Genomic DNA, 23,458 nt, shown 5'->3' on the forward strand with positions numbered 1-23,458 from the left:
TTGTTGTGGGAGGCAAGACCATTTCTGTCACTTGGAAATGCTGATTTACTACTAGATCTTGTGTTTTGTCATTGAAAGGGGCAAACTGAGGATGTCTTGCTGTATTTTATTACTCCTTTGTATAGAGAATGACAGTATCTGTGGTAGAACTGCTGATTTCCTATTTTGAACACATTCTTCTTGGCTGTCTTAAAATGGTAGCAATAATATAGTTAACAAAACACTAAGATTAATTATTTTCTATATGGAAAGTTTATTTTGCTCATATATCTGAAAGAGGGAATGCTGGTTCTCTGAAAACTTCTCCTGATGATGGCACAGAGGTAGAACGGCACAGCTGAACTCTGGAGACAAAGCTGCTCTGGGACAGTGACAAGAAGTGGAAAAAAGGCATTTTAAAATCCCCCAAAATAAATACTGGGGTTTAAGTAGTGTGTATATTTGTGTAGACCAGCACTGTGTCCCCAGGAGGAAAGGTGGTGTCCTGTGCCAGCACAGAGCCCTGTGATACAGCAAACTTGCTTGTTAGCATGAATAACTTCATGTCTGTCTTTAAGTTGGGTTATTTCTGATCTCTGAACTGTCAAAACAATACCCCACAGGAATGTTGTGAAGCCACATCATTCCAAACTAAAATGCAGCGTCTAAACAGGAAATGTATCCAAGGTCGTTTTAGGTTGGATTTTATAAATGAGAGACTAATGTTAGTATTTTCTTTTTCATATCTGTCAGGGAGTAAGTGGAAGTGTACAGGAGTAGTAGCCTGTCTCATTTTAAAAGGGAACACAAGTACACCGCTGGCTTCTACCCAATCTGCATGTTAAAGCAAGAAAGTTACTCAGTAGTAGGAAAAGCAGGTAATGAGTCTGCCGAGAATCTGGAAGGCTGAGAGGCATGGCTGAGCATGCCAAGGACAGGGAGGACATTGGGGTTATTTGGGTGAAGCACGTCCGTGGAAGGTGAGTGCTGTGACCGGAGTGCAGCTGCTCTGGTACGGCCACAGAGCTGTCACCTTGGAGCCTGAGCAGCTCCTCTCAGCCTGGAGCGGCACCAATAAACTGTAGGGACCACGACTGGGCCAGTGTTAATTACTTTTGTTCAAGACAGTAAATACCAAATTCTGGTTGTTCATTGGTACAAGGTTCAGCTGTTTCAGAAACTGTATTCCAAGCACAAGCTATGCAAAATCATGAGGTTGGTTTTGTTAGTGTTTTGTATGTGTGAGAAATCTGTATTTGATTCTTTGCTTTTGAGATTTTTGAACCCTTAGTTCCAATGTATGACTCGATTTTAGGGGTATTTTCCAACCTTAACAAATCTCTGTGTGTCACATTCCTGGATCATGTTTCTTATTGAGCAAAAGACTTTTCTTAATGTGAAAGATTGAAAGTTTACATCCTACAAATTATTGCAAGATCTTCAAATACAGCAGATTAATAATCCTCAAATAACGTGTTCTCTAGAATGCTGTTGTCGCCGATTTTCATTTTGGTTCTGGTTTCCTAATGCTCCTGCATCAAATGCCTGAGGTATCGGAGGTCTTTAACCCCTAGAGCCCGCAGCGTTGTCACTTGGCAGCCTGTGCCCAAACCGTGCTGCTGTGGGTGAAGGCCTGGGGCTAATCCCGGTGCTCGTTATTCCAGGGATGCTCTGCCCGCCTCCATTTCGGGACTGCCCGCGCTCAAGATGGCGGCGGCCGCCCTCAGCCCGCACTGAACATGGCGCTGCCCGGGCGCGCGGAGCGGGGTCACGCGAGAGGAAAGGGAAGTGACGCCCCCGTCCCGGCGGCGGCGGTGACGGGCGCGGACGGGGCCGGCGGGGCTCCGTCAGGGACAGGGGCCGGGACCGGGAGCTCCGTGAGAGACCAGGGGGCGCGGGGGCTCCGTGAGGGACCGGGGCTGTGCCGGGGCTCCGTGAGAGACCGGGGCGATCGGGGGTTTTCGCGAGGGAGCCGGGGCTACGTGCAGGACCGGTGCCGAGCCAGAGCTCCGCGAGACCCCGGGGCTGAGCCGGAACTCCGTGAGGGAGCGCGGCTGAGTGAGGCACCGTGAGGGACCGGGGTCGCTGCGGCCCCTCGGCCTGACCCCGCCGAGCCGGGGCTCCGGCAGGGAGCGGGGCCGTTCCTCGCTGGCCGGCGGGGCAGCGCTGACCTGCGGGCGGTTGGGAGGCGGTGGCCGGCTCTGATGAGGGGACGGCCTCGTGTTCCTGGGACAGGTAGCACCAGATCGGTTCGAGCCTGTTCCCGAGTTTCGCCAGCCGCTCTTGGCGCTTGTGGTGAGGAGGTGGGAGTAAACAGTGCAAATTGAGCTTACTGCCCTTTGGAGCTTAGAACTTGGTTTGGGGCTTCGGACGTTTTTGTTTTGTTTCTTAATGGCTGTGTGAGCAGTGTATGAGTTTTAATTAGCTGGGCCTACTGAGTGTTTGGTCACTTTATGCACCTTTCCTTGCAGCTGCAGCATGGCAGACGCCTCTGTCTCTCCACTGAAACACTTTGTGCTGGCCAAAAAGACCATCACTGCCATCTTCGACCAGCTGCTGGACTATGTCACTGAGGGAGCAGCGTTTGTGGAAGGTGAGCTTTATTTCCCCTTAAACACGAGGGCCTTGTCCTTTGTTTTGAGTATTTTTTACAGCAGTATAATGTACCTTATGTTATCTGTTACTGTGCTGTTTGTATAAACATACACCTTCAGAAATAGTCACATTTTTCTTTTGACACTGGTTTTTTTTCAGCTTGTCCTGGAAGGAATGCCTGGCATGGCTACACACCTGAAAGCTGATTTAAGTCACTTGTGCTGGCAGCCTGGTCTCCTTTCCATGAGAGCGAAAGCTTAACTACTCTGGCCTTGTAGTTCTGTGGCAGTTTCTTTCACATAGAAGGAAGGACGAACAGGTTCTCCCATTTTGCAGCAGAAAGGTGCATCAGTGATGCAATGCAGGGAGCCACTGGTCACACTCTCAGAGGTTCTAGCAGGTGGAATGTGTGTGGCCACACAGAGTTGGTTCCTCTGCTGGGGCACAACAGCCCAGCTTAGCTGGTGTATCCATCAGAGCTCCTGGCTTTCCTTTCTGAAGGAAGCAGGTGTCCCAAGGAACTGAGCAAGTGAGCTCATCAGGCTGTGTTCACAGGTTTAGTGAATCAGTGCTTGGATTGTCGATTGATATGAAGTGATTTATGTCGTGATTTCACCAGTGCTTGTGGCAGAGCTGTCAAATGACAAGGGCTGGTATCAGTTTCTGTTGTGGGGTTTTGCTTGTTTTGTTCAACCACTGTAATTAAAATTTGCAGTTTGCATGTTAAATACGGATTACTTATACCTTGTATCACTGAACACATTCTCTGTATGTGATTGCTTTTATGTTTTTCCTTTCTGTGTGTAGCCACATACAAGAACCCAGAGCTTGATCATATAGCAACAGAAGATGAACTAGCAAAAATACAAGCATATAAAAACAAGTTGGCAGTCATTGGAGAGGTGCTTTCACGGAGACACATGAAAGTGGCATTTTTTGGCAGGTAATGAACAAAATCACCAGTATTCTATTTCTTTTTTACTTGGGAAGGTCAGAGGTTGTCCTGTTCTCCAGAATGGCTTTTGGGTTTTTTGAAGGTCGTGGTTTTGTTTGTTTAATATATATTTTTTTTTATTCTGGACTGTTTCTGCTCAGGACTATTTTTAATGTTTGATCAGAAGTGCTGAAGAGCTAAACTTGGAGCTGTTCTGTCTGTAAGCAGCTGAAGAGAAACAGCCTGGTTGGTTGTAACATCAGTCTGATCCATGTGATGATTTTAAGGATAGCAGTAATAATGTAGTCTGCTAGTCTGCTTTGCTTCAGGGAGAATAATGTTTCTGTGCTTACATATAAACATGTGGTTACATATTTTTGGAGTGAATCTTCATGGTTCTAAAAATTCTATAATAGTATTGGAGAAAAATGTGTACAACAGTGGTCTTGTATTCATTTTGCTAAAAGTAGTGTAGTTATGTAAAGGAAAACTGTAAAAAGTTCTGGAATAAAGAAATTATATCTCAGCCTTGATATTTCAAAAAGTTAAAAGTTGAATACAAGCTGTGATGCGTGATAAAAGTTTCCCTTTTGCTAAGAGAAAAAGCTCTGAGCAGGAGAAAGAGAACTCTGCCTCTGGCATTTTGAATAAATTTTGAACTGTTGTACAGTGAGTACTCAACTTTTTCTGGAAGTGGCTCAAAAATGAGTTACAGTCTGTGTAACTTCATTCTGTTGTGTAATAGTTAAACTTCAAATATTTATGGGTGAGGGGTGGAGGGTTAGGGCAAAGTAGGGCACTGCTGAGGACTTCAAGTTGTTGCAGAAGGTAGAGTGGGTGACCAGTTCCTCTGAAAGAGCACTTCCCACTCTCCTGGCTGGAGCTCTGCCCAAACCAGCTCATGTTCTGTGGGGCTGATGCACTCCAGTGGGGTGCATTCAGTTCAGCACAAAGGTGTGTTTAATGCTGCTGTGCTCTGCTCACAGTGCTTTTGTTTTCTATCCCTCTAGGACAAGCAGTGGGAAAAGTTCAGTCATTAATGCAATGCTGTGGGATAAGGTACTTCCCAGTGGGATTGGCCATACAACAAACTGCTTCCTCAGTGTGGAAGGGACTGATGGAGATAAGGCTTATCTTATGACAGAAGGATCAGATGAGAAGAAGAGTGTTAAGGTACATTTCTTGGATGATTTCATGCCACTTTTCACAGGAACTGATTTTCAAAGGGTCTCTTTTTTAACAACAGTTTCAAGTCCAACAAAAGTATAAGGCTCCCTCATTCTGCATTTTTAAGTTCTTATTTAGGAGGGAAGAACAAACTAATGAAAGTGCTCTGCTCTGCAGTTTTTCTTGGCTGTTCTAGAGGAGCAACTAATGTGTGTCTCATTGTAGCATAGCATGTGTTGAGTGATTTATTTTTATAAATAAATTTTATAAATTTTTATAGGACTAAGTAAGTCCTGTTACTGATTAAGGATTTGGAATGTGCCCTTCATTTGGACTTACGGTGCTCATCTTCTTGAACTGGTTATGCTGATACGTTAAACATCTGAGGCAAATTCATGATGGTGCTCGGGAGCGCACAGTCCAGCCCTGTAGGGAGCATTTGTGGCTCTAAAGAAACTCTTGTCTGAGTTTCAAGGCACAACTTGTTCTTTAGATGCTGGTGAGTTGAAGAGCTTAAAAAAAAATCACAGCTATTCACCAGAACAAAGTATGAACTCTGTTACCCTCTTCAAGATACATCCTGTCCAAGTTTGCTTGAGAACTGTGTTAGACTGGTGTACAGACTTGTCAGAGGTGCATATTCACGTTTGTCTTTTCTTTAATGCTCTCTCTAGACAGTCAATCAGCTGGCGCACGCACTTCACATGGATAAAGATTTGAAGGCTGGCTGTCTCGTCCATGTCTTTTGGCCCAAGTCAAAGTGTGCCCTGCTGAGAGATGATTTGGTTTTAGTGGACAGGTATCTTTTCTGTTTTAGTAAATCTTTTCTTCAGGACATTAGTCATTACAATGTTTAGAAAAGAGATTGGTTATGATTCAAAATTCATGAAAGGCCTTTTTTTGTTTGAAAGGACAGAGTTTGTTCTTTTTATATGTCCTGCTTGTCATTACCCTCCTGATTCTGCCCTTGTAGCAGTTGGAACAGACAAGTGTCTTGTGACTGAGCTGAAAAAGGGAATAGCTTTTGGCTGAGGATACTCTACCTTTAAAACAAACAGTATGGAAGTGTGAATGGGGTTGTTGCAGCAACAACCTTTTACCCATTTCCATTCTTGAAACACTTCAGACTGATCATGTGAAGTATAAACAATGTGGACTTAATTTTTAAAAGCTTCTGATAAGAGTTGCAGTGCCTACATACCAAAGTAGTGGGAGACTTCAAAATGTAGTTGTGACTATGTCAGCTGTGTGTGCCCTCTGTGAAGCTGGCATTTGCTATGTGATGATTTATTTAAAGAATTCTGGTAATGGTTGCTTTATCTGTGCCAAATGCCTTTATTTCTGACCACTGAATTATAACTTGGTAGTAAAACCTTCAGGTGATCTGTACCTGATGAGTAAGTAAATAAATACTGAATTTGAGAGTAATTCACAGAGGTGTCAGTGAATTTTTAAGTATGATTTCTTCAAGAAAGCAACACCCAGAGTGTATTCTAATAAATTGCAGTGGTTTTTGTTCTATGTCTGCCTTGAACTTTGAAATCACTGGGAGTTTGTTATTGTTTTCTTGGGTGCATTATCTTGGATCTGCACAGCCTCTATTGCTAAAGGTGAAAAATAAAGGAAAAAGAAAAGAGCATATATTCTGAGAGAGCAGGTACTTGAAAAGAGCAAATCATCCTTTTACTGTTAAATTGGGAACATTTGAACCACCAGTAATTTAGGTGTTGCATGACTTAATGCTCTCATTCCACTTAATGTTTGTGTTTTTTTAAACGGATAGCTCTGTAGTTTTAGCTTCATTTTGATTTCTTAAATCTGTGCACAGCTTACATAGCATATTTCTTTAAACCTGGACTTTATTAATGAAAAAATGTTTTCTGAACTAAAGTCTCTTCTGATTAAAATTAGGATCCGAGGCGGGAAACCATTGTGTGGGGCTGCCAGGGTTTCTGATGGACTGCCTGTCACTTCTCTTGGCAGTTAATTACATATGCATACTTATTAATCAGAAATTGCATTTTGGAATGAGTAGGTAGTCTAATGATCAAGTGACTGATACATTCTAGATGGTAATTGGCTTGTGCAATACTTACCTTCAGTTTGAAGTAGGCATCAGCCTCAAGATGCAAACCTCTGTAACTTCTTATAACGCCCTTAGGCATTTCCATGCTATTTTTATCATTTTATAAAAATCAGCTGCTTCTTTGCTGTAGTGTAAGAGTTTGTGGTTTTTGTTTTCAACAGCCCTGGCACAGATGTCACTACAGAATTGGACAGCTGGATCGACAAGTTCTGCTTGGATGCTGATGTGTTTGTCTTGGTTGCCAATTCTGAATCAACTCTCATGAACACGGTATGATGTGCAATGATTTTATGCTGCTTCTTCATTTAAATATTCAGCAGTTCCATAACCAGAATAGCTGAGACCTTTACAGAAGGTGAATCACTGCATTTAGATCTCGTGAATAGGATTTGGTGGTGGGAGGCAAGAAATAATGTATATCCCTCACTAGGAAAAGGAGAACGAAATTTAAGTTTCTTACTGGCTTGGCTTTCTCTACCTTGAACATCATAATTGTCCTTTCCAGTTCAGTTGCATAAAAGGATGATGGAGTGCTTGTCTTGCCTAGCAATTTGTTGGTATTTGTTACCTGAAGAAATTTTTGGAAGTATTTTGGAATATATATGTGGAATGTGTTAATAATATATTTTGGAATATATATTTGAAGTATTTGGAGGTATTAGTATTTCTGGATATGAAATACTCTGTAAGTTCAGTAAAATACACAAACTGGGTGAAGGGAGTTGAGCTCTGTCTCGTTCCTCTCTCAGGAGAGGGTGAATTCCCTTGACACACCTTGTGTTGAGGATGAGGGCTGCAGGTTCCCCTGAGTGGACTCTCTTTCTTCTGAAGAAGGTGTTAGCAATAAGGGTTCTGTGCAGTGTGGAGAGCTGAAGATATTTTAATGTCTTTGTTCGGTAAAGCCTTGTTTCAGGAGAGTTCTCTGATCTTGCAGCCTAAGTATTGTAGGACTTGTAAGAGGAGAACTTTTAAGATGACCAGAGGAGCTGTTGCAGTAATTGAAGTACAAGACCAGAAATTTGGTGTACTTTTTTAGTGATCTCCAGTTTTGACTAAACCAAGTCTTGTGGATGCTGACAATAAAAGGTTTTGAAGTTATTGCAAATGTGACTACCAAAATGAAGAGTAATGCTACTGAGAAAATTCTTGATTATTTTTATTAAGCCTACTGCAGACAAATAATATGCTCTGGTTGTTCTGATCATAGTTCTGACCTGAATGGTCTGAACTTTCTGACTGTTGAGACAATTTTTAATACAATAAAGAGCCGAGTGTGCAAAGGCAAGTATTTCTTTGCATTCTAGCAAATTAGAATAGGTTGGTAAAAGTCCAGGAAGAATGTAAGTTTAAAAATATTGCATTCTGTCTTCTGAGCTGAGTCCACAAAGAGTCAAATACAAGAGAAGTGATTTAGAAGAAAAAGAAAATTCTTAAAACATTCAAGGCAAAGAGGATTTGGCAGCACTGTGGCCATATCTTCTCTCTTATGTCACGAGTCACACTTTCAGGCTTTCAGTAGGGACAAAATCTGTAAGTTGTTTACATGATGTGTATAACACAGTTGTTGGGGTTTTTTAATTAAAGGAGAAAGAAAAATTATTTCAGTGAACATCTCATTGTTGTATAGATAACATAAGTTATCCTGCAGATAAAGCTTTTGACAGTTATGTTCTCATCCTCCTTAAGCATTGTTTCTGCCTCTTACCATAACAGATTTGAGAATACTTGGCATTATTCTGCCACACTACCAGAGGTTTTGTGTGTGTTTTTTTTTTTTTTTTGTGAAATAATTCTTCTACTATTCCCTCATAAATTCTCCTCAGACAAAGTTCTGATTTCTGCAGCAGTGATTTGGTTTGCACATGCTTATTCCTAGCTGATGGAGAATAATGGATCTCCAGTGCTGTGTCCAGGATATATGGCTGTGTCCTGCTAGAAAAGTTTATGGCAGCCCAGAGATTTCTTCTGTTTCAGCTTGGTTGAGTGGGGACTTACTCCATCATGACTTACCCATTATGACTCTGTAAACAGCAATAATGGGTGGTAGGTGCAGGCAAGAGACCTAAATACACTTAATTTTGTTAAATTAAGACATTTCATCAGTGACTTTTTTTGCTATGCCTCAACCATACGTCCTCATGCAGGAACTTCTGTGTAGTTCAAGCTGATGTTGCCTAGCTGAAGAATAGTTAGGTGATGTATTATCTGGATATAAAACCAGGTTTGACAGGGTTAGCAGGAGCATCTTGGTAGTTCAGGTAAGGGAGATATCATTATTCTAGTCAGGCATCAGTGTTTTCTGAACTATTTTTGGAAGTTTTCTTAGTTTGTATCTTTACCAATTTTTAGAAAAAGTTGCAGTGTCTTTGACTTTTACAACTGGCATCAGTTTTAAGACATTTGATGACTTTCAAACTGCCCTAAGCCTGTTATGTGCTGAATATCTGTGGGTTTCAATACTGACGAATTCTTTATTACAAACTTTTGAAGAGTTAGATAAACTTCGGAATCTGTTACAGAAGAATGCATGACTGGTTTGGATGTTTGGGGAATTTTCTTTTTTTGCTTTAATTCTTAGGAGAAACATTTTTTCCATAAAGTGAATGAACGACTTTCCAAGCCAAACATCTTCATCCTCAATAATAGATGGGATGCTTCTGCATCAGAACCAGAATACATGGAAGATGTGAGTGAATTGATGAATCTTACATGGGTTGACAGTTAATTAATATATATTCATATGAAAACACCAGCTTTGTCATATTAAAAAAGGCTAAGTTACTTGGTTAGAAACTGGAAATAACCTGTTCCTTGTTCTGACCAAAAAGGAACTTGCAGTTCAAATGACAATACATGCAGACAAGTAATAAAATTGGAGACTCCTTAGAACCTTTTTCCTCCACAGTTAAGCTTGTTTTTTAATCTTATTTGTATTGTCTTTTGTTTCTGCAGTGTAGTGCAGCCTGAGGGCACAGTTTGTACATTTATACTTGCATAGAGTAGCTGGGAAAGTGTAGTGTTAGATGGGAACAATTTGGATCTTTAGATCTTCCCAACAGCAGCCACCTTGCAGTGAGAATTATTTCTCCATGTGTGGGAAATGAAGGGTTTACCCCAGTAACTGGGTGAGATCTCTGACTTGCGTAAATAACTGTGGAAGGAAATATTGTGTCCAGGTCTGTTTAAAGGAGTAAAAGTAGCGGCTGCCTCTGTAGGGTTGGCAGGCATCTGCTGTCAGAAGGGTGGTTCAGCATCTGTTCCTGACTCTGATATTGTGATGTGTTGATGGCTCAGTTTTTGCCTTTTTTCATGAGCTTTTTGTCTTTTCCTTAGGTGCGTAGGCAGCACATGGAGCGCTGTCTGACTTTCCTGGTCGATGAGCTCAAAGTTATTGATCCTGTAGAAGCAAGGAATCGCATCTTTTTTGTTTCAGCGAAAGAAGTTTTGAGTGCCAGGAGACAAAAGGCCCAAGGAATGCCAGAGGGTGGTGTGTAGGAACTCCTGCTTTTCCTCAAATACAGAAAAGCACTATAAAACCTGATAAATATATTTAAGATGCAGTCCCTGCTATGAGATAATGCTGTGTCCCTTATGGTCTGTTGTTACACAGGTGGAGCACTTGCTGAAGGATTTCAAACAAGATTTCAGGAATTTCAGCATTTTGAGCAGATATTTGAGGTATTTATGATGGGCTTTTTAGACTGCCTGTTTTTTATTAAAGGTAGCTTTTTCTTATGCTTAGTGTAATTATACTGAGCATTACCCATATTAGCAAGTGGAGGAATGTAAGGTATTTATACCATCTGCAGCTTTGCCTTTTCTGTGTGTTCTGTTCATGCCCTCTCACCTTGAGTAACAGGTAGTTGTTGGAAAGGAGGATTATATCAGTGAGGGAAGGGACCAAAACTCTTAGCTCATGTTTTGAGATCTCAAGACCAATGTAGTATATGTAAGAAAAAAATAGGGTTTTGAAATGTGTGTATCACTTACAGCCACGTGCTGCTGAATGTTTGCAGTAAGAAATTCAGTTTCATCAGTGTAAATCTAAATATTTACTTACATTTCTAAAGCCAGAGTTTTGAATCCATTGCCATCGTGTACCTCTTAGCTTTGTTACTCTGAATATTAACACTCTCCTTGCATCCTTTGTGCTGTTCAGAATCCAGCCTTCCACATCAGTTTAGCCATATTCATAGTTGGATTTCAGAGTTTCTACAGAAGGAGGAATGGCTAGACAGTTAGTGTGATTTCTTTGAGATAGGATCCATTTCACTTGCTAAATTTGATAACTTTATTTCACCAAAGCCATTCTTGGATATATTCAAGAGGCCTCTTGGTTATCTCACAATGGTTGTATATGAGTATTTTAAAAAAAATCAAACTGCCTCTGAAAAGTATTTGTTCTTGCATTACAACAAACCCATTTAACCTTAGCAAAATTGAATTATCTAATGATATGTGTATATCAGAAAGGTTTTAAAATAATAGCTTGATTTGGTCTTGCATAAGCAAGAAAATCTCAGACTAAATTTAATCTTTATCCACACTCATGATAGGTGACTGAAGTGTTGAAATGATGGGTTGAGGGTACTGGCAGGGCCTGGCTCCATGAGACATGACATTTCTTGTGTCACTAGCTATAGTCAAACATGTATGTTTCTTGCAATTTTCATCTTCAGAACTGTGGTAGGAAACTTTGAGGCAGCAGGAGAAAAAGTGGAAGTTGAGCTTCTAAATCAGTTATTGTTCTTTATTGTATTTTGCCATCTGCTGTAACCAAAGCTTTTTTGACAAAATCTCATATAATTGCAGTTAAGTACTCAGTGCTTAGAATATTTCAGTATGAAGATGGATGATGTGATGCTGCGAGTGCTCAGCACATCCATAAGTCAGATGTCACAGACTCAAGTTGGCCACCACAGTGAGAAGTATCTGTCACAGGATCGTAACCATGACAAGTTTCTGTGGCAGAGGCTGGGATAAGGAACAATTTTGTGAGAGCGCTGCATGGCCTTAAGTCGACCTCTTTTCTTCTTTCACAGTTTGTTACATTTGCTGCACACTTGACTCCAGCAGTGAGAGTGGAGTCTGTAGTGTTTTTCCCTGCTCGGCCGTTTCATCCTAAAATCATTATTAATAGCTTTGAGTAGGGGTGTGATCCCATCATTTAAAGAGAATGACAACTGTGCTGAATTAAGATTGCCAAAGCAATTTAAATTTGAGCACTTGCTGGTTCAGCCTCTTTCACACTCAGGTTTTGTGGCAGTTTCCTGAGTTACAGTGGCAGTTTATGTGCTTTTAAAGCAAGGCTGAGATTGAAGTGATTCACCAGGTCTGATGTCTTCAGACCTATACTCATATTACTGTAACCTGAGCTGATAAAATAGCTGACATCAGCGTACGGTTGTGGTCAGTTCTACTTGGCAGCTCTAGGCTCTGTGTTAGTGAGGAATCTCAGACTGCAAGGAGAAGTTTGTGTGAAATCCTCACTGATACCATGCCTTGTGCACTGCCAGACCAAACTCAGATGCTCTACAGCCCTGAGTACAACCTAAGCACTTCTGCCTAAAGCACTTTGCATTTACTCTGTTTCCTGACAGAGGAGCTGCAAGTCCCAGCATCTTGGATTACATTCCAGTGTGTGAAAAGGAAGGGATGAGAGCACAGATGCTTCTGTCTGTCCTCCTCAGACACTAACTCCTCCCCTGCCTCAGTCTGTCTTGCCTTTAGCTCCTTGTCCTGTGCAGGTGCCCTCCTCAGACTTCCCAAACTTCTCTTTCACTTTTTTGTGCAGCTCGCATCTCAGTAATTTGTCACGTCACGGACCTGTCCACATGTGCCTTGTTCCCCGTGACTGTATCTGCTGGGTTTGCTTCTCCTGGATTCTCTCGCCCTGCTTTTGTCTTCACTGCAATTGGACAGCTTTTCCCTCTTCTCCATATGGGCTGAGAAGAGGAACTGTTACTTCTCCAGTACTTCCACATTCCTGATTTTAGTATCAGTTCCCTGATGGGAAAGCCTGTTCATTCCAGGATTGTTATGAGCTCAGTATAGATAGAATATTTTAAAAAAAATAAAATTAGAAACAACCCACCAGTGCTAGTTAGTTGTGATATGAAAAAAATTTGGACTACTTTTGAAAGGCTTATAAGATTTATGTAGACTTTTGTGTGAGAGCAAAAATCATTCCAAAACTAGATGAAACATGTTTGTCTGCAAAGCACAGGATGGTTCAACTTGCTAAAAAAACTGGTGCAGGCATTACTAGAAATACTTGTAAGCAGTGGGGAAATTAAGATTTTTGAGATTCATGTAGTAGCTTTAAAAAGTGATGCTACTATGTATAGCAACAAAGGAAAGGAGAGAGGCAGTCTTAAAGCATTGAGTTCTTGGATCAGTTCCTGAATTTTTATATTGGGGAATAATAGAAAGTAGTCAATGTATTTCCTGAAATTTTACAGTGAGGTACATAGAATGTCCTATTAAAATGGAGAAGAAATGCCTGAGCCCTGCACTGCGTGCAGTAGTGCCTAGAGGGTATCCTACATAGAATCAACCCCACCATGCCTTAGGTTGGGCTGCTTCTCAAGTTTCTTAAAAATGCTGGTAGCAGAAGAGGTGTGGGAAGCAATGGAGGAGGGAGGCAGGGTGGAAGAGTCCTCCTTCTCTAGAGGGGAGTGAAGGCAGAGCTGGAATGAGGCAGCTGCTGCAGAGCCCTTCCCCAGCCCTGCTCAGGGATGGAATACAGAACACACTGGGCACATAACAACTGTCCTGTGACACTGGCTCTGGGCTGGAAGATAACCTGTGTTTCAACAGTCAGTCAAAACCAGTTATCTTGGTTTCAGAAAATACTGATGTACAGACTAGCAGGAAAACTGCTGCTGTCCCCCTCTTATATTTCCTCCTCGTTTAACTAACCTTTGTGTTTTTCCTAGTGCTCTAACTTGGATTTTCTGATTGTGTTGTGAGTGATTGTCATCCTTTAATCTACCACATACTTACATTGGGAAGACTCTGCTCTGTGCCTAGTCTAGCTCTTACAATGTGCTGATATTTAAGAAACTCTGGCCTTTCATTGCTGATTTCTAGATCTGCTTCGTCGAGGAACAGGAATTATTTTACCCATTTTGTTTATTTTGTTTTCATCTATTATTTTTAGATAGCTGACATTTGTAATTACAGCATATGCTAAGGTCATAGGTGAATCTTCTAAAAGCAGTCCAAACCTGTGCCTTGAAGGGTAAATCCACAGATGGAGAACAATTTACAAATTCCATTGATATGGTTTAAGGAAATCAGCTGCTTACTTTCTTCCCCTCAAACACAAGAGCTCTTCAGTCACTGTCCTGTATTTCTGAATTGCTGTTCAATATTGAAGATTGATTAGAAATTGTATTGTTAGAGCATTTTCTACTTACTTATTTAACACTTCAGTAATATACAAATAAGCTGTTACTTTAAGGACTATTTGACTTTTGTTTATCCCATAAGAAAGCCATTGTTTCTTATTCCTGATTGTATATTTTGTTCCTGGATGGTTAGTATTGACATGAGAATGTCAAAATTTTATTGACAGAATTGCCTCTTGAAAGACTGTATAGCGCAATAAAGAAAACTCAAGCCAGGCCAAATTGCTAGCATTGATATTTGCAGTTCCAAATAGATGGTTTTGAAAATTTCCTCAAGAGATAGGTTTATCTTGTGTATTCATCTGAGTTGGTTTTTTTGTTTGTTTTTTTACATTATTCATTTATCTTAAAAGAATGAAAACCCATGCACATTACTGTGAATAGACACGAAGGCAGATTTGCTGCTATAGATTCATTTGAAATTTCAGTTTCTTTTGTCTTTTAATTTCTTTAAACTTTCTCCCTTTTTACTTCCCACTGGTTTAAGTTCATAGTAAAATTGGCAGCTTGTGCTTTCTGACAGTGAAATTCCTGATTGTGTTGGCATGGAATTGCAGTAATGTGTTGTGGCTTGGGCCCCTCGCAGGAGTGTATCTCGCAGTCAGCCGTGAAAACCAAGTTTGAGCAGCACACTATCAGAGCTAAACAGATAATAGATACTGTGAAAAACATTATGGACACCATAAACGTTGCAGCAGCAGAGAAAAGGTAGGTGGGTTGGAGGGCTGGTTGGATTTGGTTTGTCAAGATCATCTGAGGAGCCATTTCTGTGGTGGTGATTTTCTTGGGCCATTATGGACTTTAAAATTCACTACTTCTGCTTGGTAAGAAACAAGACAATTTCCCCAGTGTGTCAATATGTCAGTCTTACCATTGTTCACTTGCCCACTCAGTTGTGTTCTTGGTCTGTGACTTCAGTACAGGGATCATGGTTTACTTTGGTGGTCTTCATTACTGATTGCAATCTGTATGTTTTCAAACCTTTTTTTTTTTTTTAGAAATATTTAAAATGTTAAGTTTTTCTAGCAGCATTTCAGAGGTGACATTTGGGCCTGCTCTACTTTCATTAACAGTTAGAGTGGAGAAAAAAAATGGAAGTATGTAGATGTTTAATTTGCAACTGATTAAAATACTGTAAGAGAGGAGATGAGCCCAACCTTACAGAGGCTTGGCCTCTGGCCCTTTCCAGATTGCATCCTTAAATATCCTTGTTCTCTCTTCACTCATGTAATCCTTTAGTGCTAATGATAGCAGCTCATCTGCTCTGTCTGGTAGCTTCATGTGTCCTTTGAGGTTAGCATATGTGTGCAGCTTTTCCTCACTTTTGTTGCCACCTTGTGTCTCTTGTACACAGTGAACTTGCTGTCACGATTAATCCTTCCCATCCATCTTTTTCCTGCCTGTCAATAATGTGTCTTTGTGTTTCAACAGACTTCACTGTCCTGTCAAACACACTCAGTCCCCTGAATATGTTAGTTTTTACAGACTGCCTGTTTACATACTGACTTGTCTTCATGTTGTCAGATCCCATGAAAACATGCTGTGAAGTGTTTGAAAATATTCTGATATTCTACTCCTTTCTGTCAGTTGACTTAATCAAAATGTCTGTGGCGACACCTCTTAGTCTGAATTGCTGTTTGCTGTTTCTGCTGGCCCTTCAAGATGAAATCGCTCCAGGTCTTGGGGAATTTTTGCCTAAGTGATGGGTCAAGGAATTCTGAAGAGACTTGTTTATGACAAGGTTGCCACGTCCCCTTTGCTTTGCAGGGTCATCAGACCCGTGTCACTGTTAAGGAGTGGTTGAGTGCTGTTTGTAGCAGCAGTTTGATCAGATTTACCCTTTTTAAAAATCAGGATAGATGAGTTATTAAAGGCCTCAGATTCCCCACACCTTTTTTAGTTGTAATTATGTGATAATACAGTGATAACAATTCTGACTGGAAATGCTGGGTTTGAGTTGAGTTTGCTCAGCACAGCCTTTGAATGCTTGTGCACATGGAACGGCCACGTGCAGCCCTTCTGGAGCAGTGCCTCTGCTCTGGGTAGCCAGTGTCACTTGGGATTCCCCCTGGCTGCTCAGGAACCCATCAGGATGATCCATGCCTGCTTAAGGGCCTGTTTCTTTCCTGGGGGAATGCATGGTGGTGATGGTGATCTCCTTTCTGCTGGGTTAGAGTCCATTCCATGGAAGAGCGAGAAGATCAGAAGGACAGGCTGGACTTTGTGCGAAATCAGCTGAACATTTTGACAGAAGACACCAAGGAAAAAATCAAACGTGTTACCGAGGAAGTCGAAAACAAAGTAAGTAAAGGCAGTGGGAGCAACTTCCCAGGTCCAAGTGTTGCCTCCTCTCTCAGGCAGCTCCTTTTGGAGCCCACTCGTCTCAGGAAATATATTTGAAATGTCAGAATGTTCCTTTTTCAATGCAAAAAGGAAAAACAAAAGCTTAAAATGGCAATCTTTCCTGGCTGTCAGCTGATAGAAAGATTTCTTGGGACAGTTTGTGCAGTAGTCTGTTCTCACTCTGTCTGGAAGAGGTAGCAGAAATGTTTTATGTGTTTCCTGTATTCTTCCAGGTCTCCTCTGCCATGACTGATGAGATCTGCCGGCTTTCAGTTTTAGTTGATGAATTTTATTCTGATTTTCACCCTTCTCCTCAAGTATTGAAGCTCTATAAGACAGTAAGTTTTTTTTCAGTGGTTTGAAACCTGGCTCTTTATCTTTCCCTTAATTTCTACTTTGTATTTTCATAAATTGCATAGATTGTGTGAGACTTTGAGCATTGCTGGATTTTTGCTTGCTGACATATGCTGACATATCTCTACCCAAAACTGTGAAAGGTTAAAAATGTTTACTGCTTTGGTTTTGGAAAGAAGTTTAGTTTTTTAAACATCTTTTTAGTAGTTGAATGGTTCTTAATTTCAGGTTTTGGCTTTCAGTAAATAAGACCTTGCATAAATAATTTTCACTACTCCTAAAATCAGATAGATCCAAAAATAAAATGAGCTTGCAAAAACTCACCACTTTTAATAAAAACTGGTTTGGGTTTTTTTTAACTTTTATAAATTCCTCCTCAAATGTAGTGCTTTAAATTAAAGCACATAAAAAGCACACTCTATTTGCCTCTTGTGCTCAGACTTTGCTGATAATGATGACTGTCATAGCTTCCCCCCTGGAGTCACAGAATGTTCTGAATTGGAAGGGACCCAGAAGGATCACCGAGTCCAATTCTTAAACAAATGGCTCATACAGGGATGGAACCCACAACTTTGGTGTTAACAGCACCCTGCTCCAACCAGCTGAGCTCACCTCAGGCTGTTCCAGCCTGGCTGATCACCTGGGAGCACTGTGTTTTCAGGACAATCTGTGCTGTTTCACCTCAACAGAGCATCCTGAGCAGGCCCCCGTGGGAGTTGGTGGGATGGGTTTGTCCCTCTGCAGAGCAGTGGAATTGGCTCCCATAAAATGACACAGTAAGAGCTTTGCAGGGCAGTACGTAATAGTTTGCTTTTCACTGTCATTAAAAATACAGTTTTATGCCTTTTAATGTTTACAGTCCTAGGGAAATCTTTCCTGTGTCACTTTATTTAGGTTTTCTGACCCAATGTGCAGTTGGAAAGCATGGTATTTCCATGGAAACCTGCTGTTCTTCCCACTGTAAATAACAGTGCCTGATGTATAGCATATTCCTGCACTATGTAATGTAACTGATTGGCTAAATACGAACTTAAGAGCTTGTGTTCTTTATAACACTTCAGGAACTGAACAAACATATAGAAGATGGTTTGGGAAAGAACCTGGCTGAGCGCTGCTCCAGTGAAGTGAACCACTCGATGCACCAGTCCCAGCAGGAGATTATTGGTAGGAGGAGGGAAGAGGAATGTTAACATTTCACATTTAGAGGAAGACAATCTAAGAAAATTCCATTTTAAAAGAATTTCCCTTCTGATCATGTTTAAGATTGATGCTCTAAAGGAAAAGCCATGATAGACCAGGACTGAATGTTTAGCTCAGTCCCCTGTTTCTGATGCTAACAAGTAACAGATGCTGGGGGAGCAGAACAGTAAACCAGGGTTAAAATAGCAATTCTCTCCATTTTATGGGCTTCTGAGCTGATAAACTGCATCTGGATTAATAGCAAGTAGTATTGGACCTGTCCTATGGAAGCTCATCTAATTCTTTTACAAACCCATTTAAGATTTGGCTTCCACAAGAGATGCACCAAATACACTAATTATTAGAAAATGTTTCTGCAATATAGTGCTCTCCTTAGGTTCCTCCAAAGACAGAATGCAAAACAGCTCATGTCACGAAGGATTTGTGCACTCCCCCTTTTTTTATTTTTTTCTTTATAAGTGGTAACTTAATTGCACGTTCATCTCTGTTGGACTGTTCCTGGTAATAAAAGATGTAGAGCAAGGTCATGAAATTATATGAACCCTTCTGTCCTCTCATGTAATAATGTTGCCTTTTCTCTGTGGCACCACAGAACTGATGGATAAATCAATTTTTTGTCTTACTCCATCCTTATCTTTTGATCACTGATGTAGGTCTTTCAGTTAATTTGAGTCTTTTTTTCCGGCAGTGCTTCCTTGGTGAGTTGATACTCATGACTGTTTTCATGTATCAGAGCAATAAATTCCCTGCTCTCAACAAATTGACCCTGTTAGGGTCAATCCTGCTGAAATGCCACTGATTTTACAAATGAATGAACTGGTCAGTTTAGATTCTCTGAATTGACAAAACTGGTCAGCAGTGCAGAGATACTGCTTGTGAATATGCTGTTCTCCTAATGTTAACTCACCTTTACTATTTGTTCTTATTTCCAGAAAATCTGAAACCATTGTTGCCTTCTAGTGTTCAGGATCAGCTCCACTTGCTAATTCCATGCAGGAAGTTTGACCTTAGCTATGATCTAAACTGTCATAGCCTGTGTGCAGATTTTCAAGAGGATATCATGTTCCACTTTTCTTTGGGATGGACTTCTCTTGTAAACCGTTTCTTGGGTCCTAAACAAGCTCAGAAAGTACTCTTGGGATTAGCAGATCCAAACCTACATGTGAGTCCTTCAGAGGCTGAAGGGGCTGCCTTGTTTTACCTTGATGAGAATATATTGATTTTTACTCTGTGCCAGTGATATTCACACTTCCTGCTTCCTGCTGCCTTTCCCTAGATGCATTGTGTGAAATATTTTTGGTGACGATTGTTTTTATTGGATTATATTCAGGGTTAGAATGGAACTAAAAGCCTTTTAAACTTTCTGCAGCTGTTACACAAGTTGGTTTGCCTTTGGGTTGAACCCTTTGAGTAGTCTATTCCATTTGTAACATTTGGATCCCTAGGTCAGAACCAGCCCTATGCAGACCCTTATTCTCTGTTGGAGGAGCTGTCAAAGCCTCCACTCCTCAGGAGTCTCGTTCACATTTCTCTGCTGAAGGGTTTCTTTCAAGTAAATCGGAGCCTGAATATATGAAAATAAAACCCATGTGTGTAGTTCCCTAATGCTTTTGACTCAGGCTGCCATGTTCCCATCTTCTAGATCCCTCGTCCTTTAGCCAGCACCCCGTCTGCCGCCAGCCTTCCTGCCATAACTCCTGAGAACGTGCCCCAGGATGACTTTATGGTTCCTTTGGTGTTGAGTTTAGCCTCGCTGACATCCCGGACCTCCATGAGCATCATCGTTGTTGGTGGAGTGGCAAGTAGCACTGGCAGCATTCTCTGCTGGCAGGGATGGCAGAGGCTGAGCTGCTCTGTCCTGCTTGGGGTGTGACACGTGGACTTGATGCTGGGCCAGATGAGCACGTGCAGTGCCCTGGATACCCAGTCAGTTCATTGTGAGAAACCTGGCCAGTTACTCTGAGGATAGCTGGGCATGTTTTCCATGCCATAAGTCTATGTTCAATATGGGAATTAAATGGTGATTTAATGGTACCTCCTTCAGTTTGAATTTAGTTGGAGCTTTGTTTCTTCCTTCATGGAAGAGCAGCAAGGCTTCTGTAACCTGCACATTCTTTGTGCCATTGGGGACCAGCTCATGTGAATGTAGCTGTATTGCTCTGCATTAATAGGGAAAACACTTATTTTTATCTAGGTATTTTTATTTTATTTTCTTAAAACAAATCCAGTGAAAGGGCTGTGGAGAAGATTTTTTAAAAATGGGTGGAATTAGTTTTTATTCTGTAGGGTAACTTAGTTAAGCTAATGAAGATTTTGTGTTTCAGATTTGGAAAACGATAGGCTGGAAACTGATCTCATTCTCCTTGAGCATGTACGGGCTGCTGTACCTGTATGAGAGGCTGACCTGGACCACTCGGGCCAAGGAGAGAGCCTTCAAGCAGCAGTTTGTGAACTATGCCACCGAGAAGCTGCAGATGATCGTCAGCCTCACAAGTGCCAACTGCAGCCACCAGGTGCAGCAGTAAGTGTCACACCAGGTGCAGCAGTAAGTGTCACACCAGGTGCAGCAGTAAGTGTCACACGGGCCATTGGCGCTGGCCCTGCATGATGGCACCTCTAGTGTCCCCTGGCACTTCGTGGGAGGTGGTTTGAAGAGAGTTTAAAAAAGGCCCACTTGAAAAGGCCAGTGCCTGCATCTGTGTGTGGCTGTGTGTGGTGCTCTGAAGATGGTGACTCTTTGTCCAGCACCTTGCAGCAGAGATACGAAAGATTGTTCTAGTGGAGGCTAGAACTTGCTCAGAACTTTCCCACAGCAGAGCCCCATCTCAGACTTGGACCTGCTAATGTTCTATGAAAATGGCCAGGCACGATGTAGGCATAGACTGAGGTGCATTTGGTGTGTTGAGGGTTTCTTTTTCTAATTTCAAAATTACCTAATTCTCCAGCTTTCTGCTATTCTATAATCCCATAACAGATGGAGGCTTTGCTGTGTTCTGCACACTGCAATGCCATGAGATTATGTTTCTTACTGTGGTTTTTTTTTAGCATAAACTTCTCTAAATCATGACTATAAACTTGTTTTTGCTTTAGGGAAATGGCCACTACTTTTGCTCGACTCTGTCAGCAGGTGGATATTACTGAGAAAAACCTGGAAAAAGAAATAGCTAGGCTTTCCAAAGAAATAGATCAACTGGAGAACATACAGAGCAGCTCCAAGCAGCTGAGGTAAGTCCTGGTGTGAGTGGCCACAAGTATCTCTTAGCCCTGCTGACTTCAGTGTCATCAGTGCTTGCTGTTACTCTCAAGTTGAACTAGGTTAGTTCAGGTGCAGAAGGGCATGCAAAGATACCCTGAACAGCTCTGGGTAAGTTAAATAAATGTTTGCTGCTGCCTCAGTGAAACAGCTAGCCTCCAAAAATACTATTTTTTAGATCACTGATACCCTTGTCTCTAGTGTGGGAGACAGGCCTTTGACCAGAATTTTAGTGTCCTGTCAGTAACTTGAAGATGGCTCTTTCCCAAAGCCCCCTCCCCAGAGCAGAGCAGGAGAGTAGCTGTGCTGTGCTGAGTCATCCAGTGCAGTACTGGTGCTGCCAGTGGTAGGTGTTGGAAGAGGAGGAACTTCCAGCAGCTGGTGCTTCAGGGACTTGGAAGCAGCCTTGGCTGTAGTTTCCTGTTCTTTCCACCTGCTGAAAGGCTGCCCTGGCTCTGGGCTGCTGCCTCCTGGCCTTGGGCATCCACCACCGCTGTCAGGTGAACATTGGCCCCCACCCATCCCTTCTAAAAACCTGCATTTATGTTTTCTTAGTGCTGGGGGTGTCAGCAGAGGAACAGAAATGAAACACTGATATCGATCCTACCTTTGGGATTTTCAGGCTCTGAAATAAATCCCTTGCTTTTGTTTGTTTTACAGAAATAAAGCCATTCACCTTGAGAACGAACTAGATCGCTTCACAAAACATTTTCTTCAAAAGAGTAAATAAAACATCATTGTGAACCTTCCCAGCGCTCCTTTGTAGGGCAAATTTTAGAAATTTTACAAGTGCACTTCTGTGGAGTCACTTGTTATTATTTATATTTTTAATGTTACTCTGGTAACAGTTGTAAAATTTGGACTCTGATGGTGAATCAAACTGAAGAGCTGTGGTACTCTTGAGTGTTATGCTTATTTTGCAGATTTTGGGTTTAAAATTACCTTTAAACACTACATTTTTTGGGCACTTGACAATAAAACCCCAGATCCTCACTGGTTTTAATGAGTATGTAGCAGTGACAAGTCTCACTTCCTGGCATCCAGGACCTTAGGCAGGCAGAGAGCTTAGCCTGGTCTCCTGCTTTCAGCTGCTTAGGAATTGTCCAGGACTGGAGGGTGCTGGTTTTCCATGTGGATGTAATTTTGTTTAGTGAGGGAAGTACAATCGCTGGCATGGGAAAGGACTCCTGACATGTTTGGAAAGCAGGTGCCAGTGTGTTGGGAGTGGTTCCTCTTGAAAGGGCAGCAAAAGATGAGGATGGACTGCACTAAGGCAATGCAGTGGGCTCAGAGCTCCTCTGGCCACCTCCTTGAGCCAAGTAACAGTGAACTTTCTTGCAGTTGGTAGAGCAGTGAAGTGGTTCCTTTGCCCGTGAGCACAGGGCCAGAACCATGGTCAGGTGAGCTCAGGTGTGTCACTGTCCCGAGCTCACAGCCAGGCAGGGTTTGCTGAGATGGTCTGGACACAATGGGTGCAGGAGGGACTTGGAGCTTCTGCTGCTGCATTCAGGGAGTACGACATGGTAAAACCCCACCTCTTTCTGCCCAGTCCCTCTGCTGTAGAACAGGTCTCCTACAGACAGCTGTGCTGGAGTCCTTTACCTTTGCTCACCTCCAGCAAAGCCTCGTTAAAAACCTTCTGCTGTTGCTGTCTGCAGTCATTCAGTGTCTACTTTTTTCTAACTAGACTTTTAAAAATTATTTTAAAAGGAAAGCCTTTTCAAAGTATTTATATATTTTTATGGCCATATTAACATTGACAAAGTTAAAGATTCAGCTCTACGGTATAGGAGTTTGCTATTTTCCAGTAACTAAGGGCTGTCTCATCAAGAAATAAATTTAAGATGTAATGCTGGAGGCGTTAAGGGAAGACAGCAGTTCCACCAGTGTGTTCAGATGTTCCTTCTGCCTGTGCCTGGGGAGTCGTGGGGGTTTGAGGGAAACTGTGGCATCAACCCCTGAATAACAGCCCAGCCTTGGTGTCCATGAGGGCACAGCTCTGTATCAATGCTCTGTGGAGCATATGTATTGACATTGTATCAAGATATCAAGATAAAACTTTTAATGCATGTGTTCTACAGATTTATTTATTAAAGTGCTACCCCTGTGCTCTACTAAGTTCTTTGGCAGCTCTG

General features: G+C 41.7%; 1 protein-coding gene across 1 annotated transcript; it reads left to right on the plus strand.

Moving 5' to 3' along the window:
* The first annotated feature begins 1,803 nt into the window (after window positions 1–1,803).
* Window positions 1,804–23,422, plus strand: MFN1 (mitofusin 1). The gene is made up of 18 exons (XM_062498958.1): window positions 1,804–1,856; window positions 2,451–2,572; window positions 3,382–3,517; window positions 4,519–4,681; window positions 5,350–5,474; window positions 6,923–7,031; window positions 9,340–9,447; window positions 10,095–10,248; window positions 10,372–10,439; window positions 14,760–14,881; window positions 16,348–16,474; window positions 16,750–16,854; window positions 17,932–18,034; window positions 19,003–19,232; window positions 19,713–19,868; window positions 20,395–20,591; window positions 21,161–21,295; window positions 21,984–23,422. The coding sequence occupies exons 2-18, from the start codon at window positions 2,458–2,460 to the stop codon at window positions 22,051–22,053; spliced, it is 2,223 nt and encodes a 740-aa protein (XP_062354942.1). The 5' UTR covers window positions 1,804–1,856; window positions 2,451–2,457; the 3' UTR covers window positions 22,054–23,422.
* Window positions 23,423–23,458: the final 36 nt, after the last annotated feature.

Source organism: Cinclus cinclus, chromosome 10 (assembly GCF_963662255.1).
Source record: "Cinclus cinclus chromosome 10, bCinCin1.1, whole genome shotgun sequence".
In the NCBI taxonomy this organism is placed as follows: Eukaryota; Metazoa; Chordata; class Aves; order Passeriformes; family Cinclidae; genus Cinclus; species Cinclus cinclus.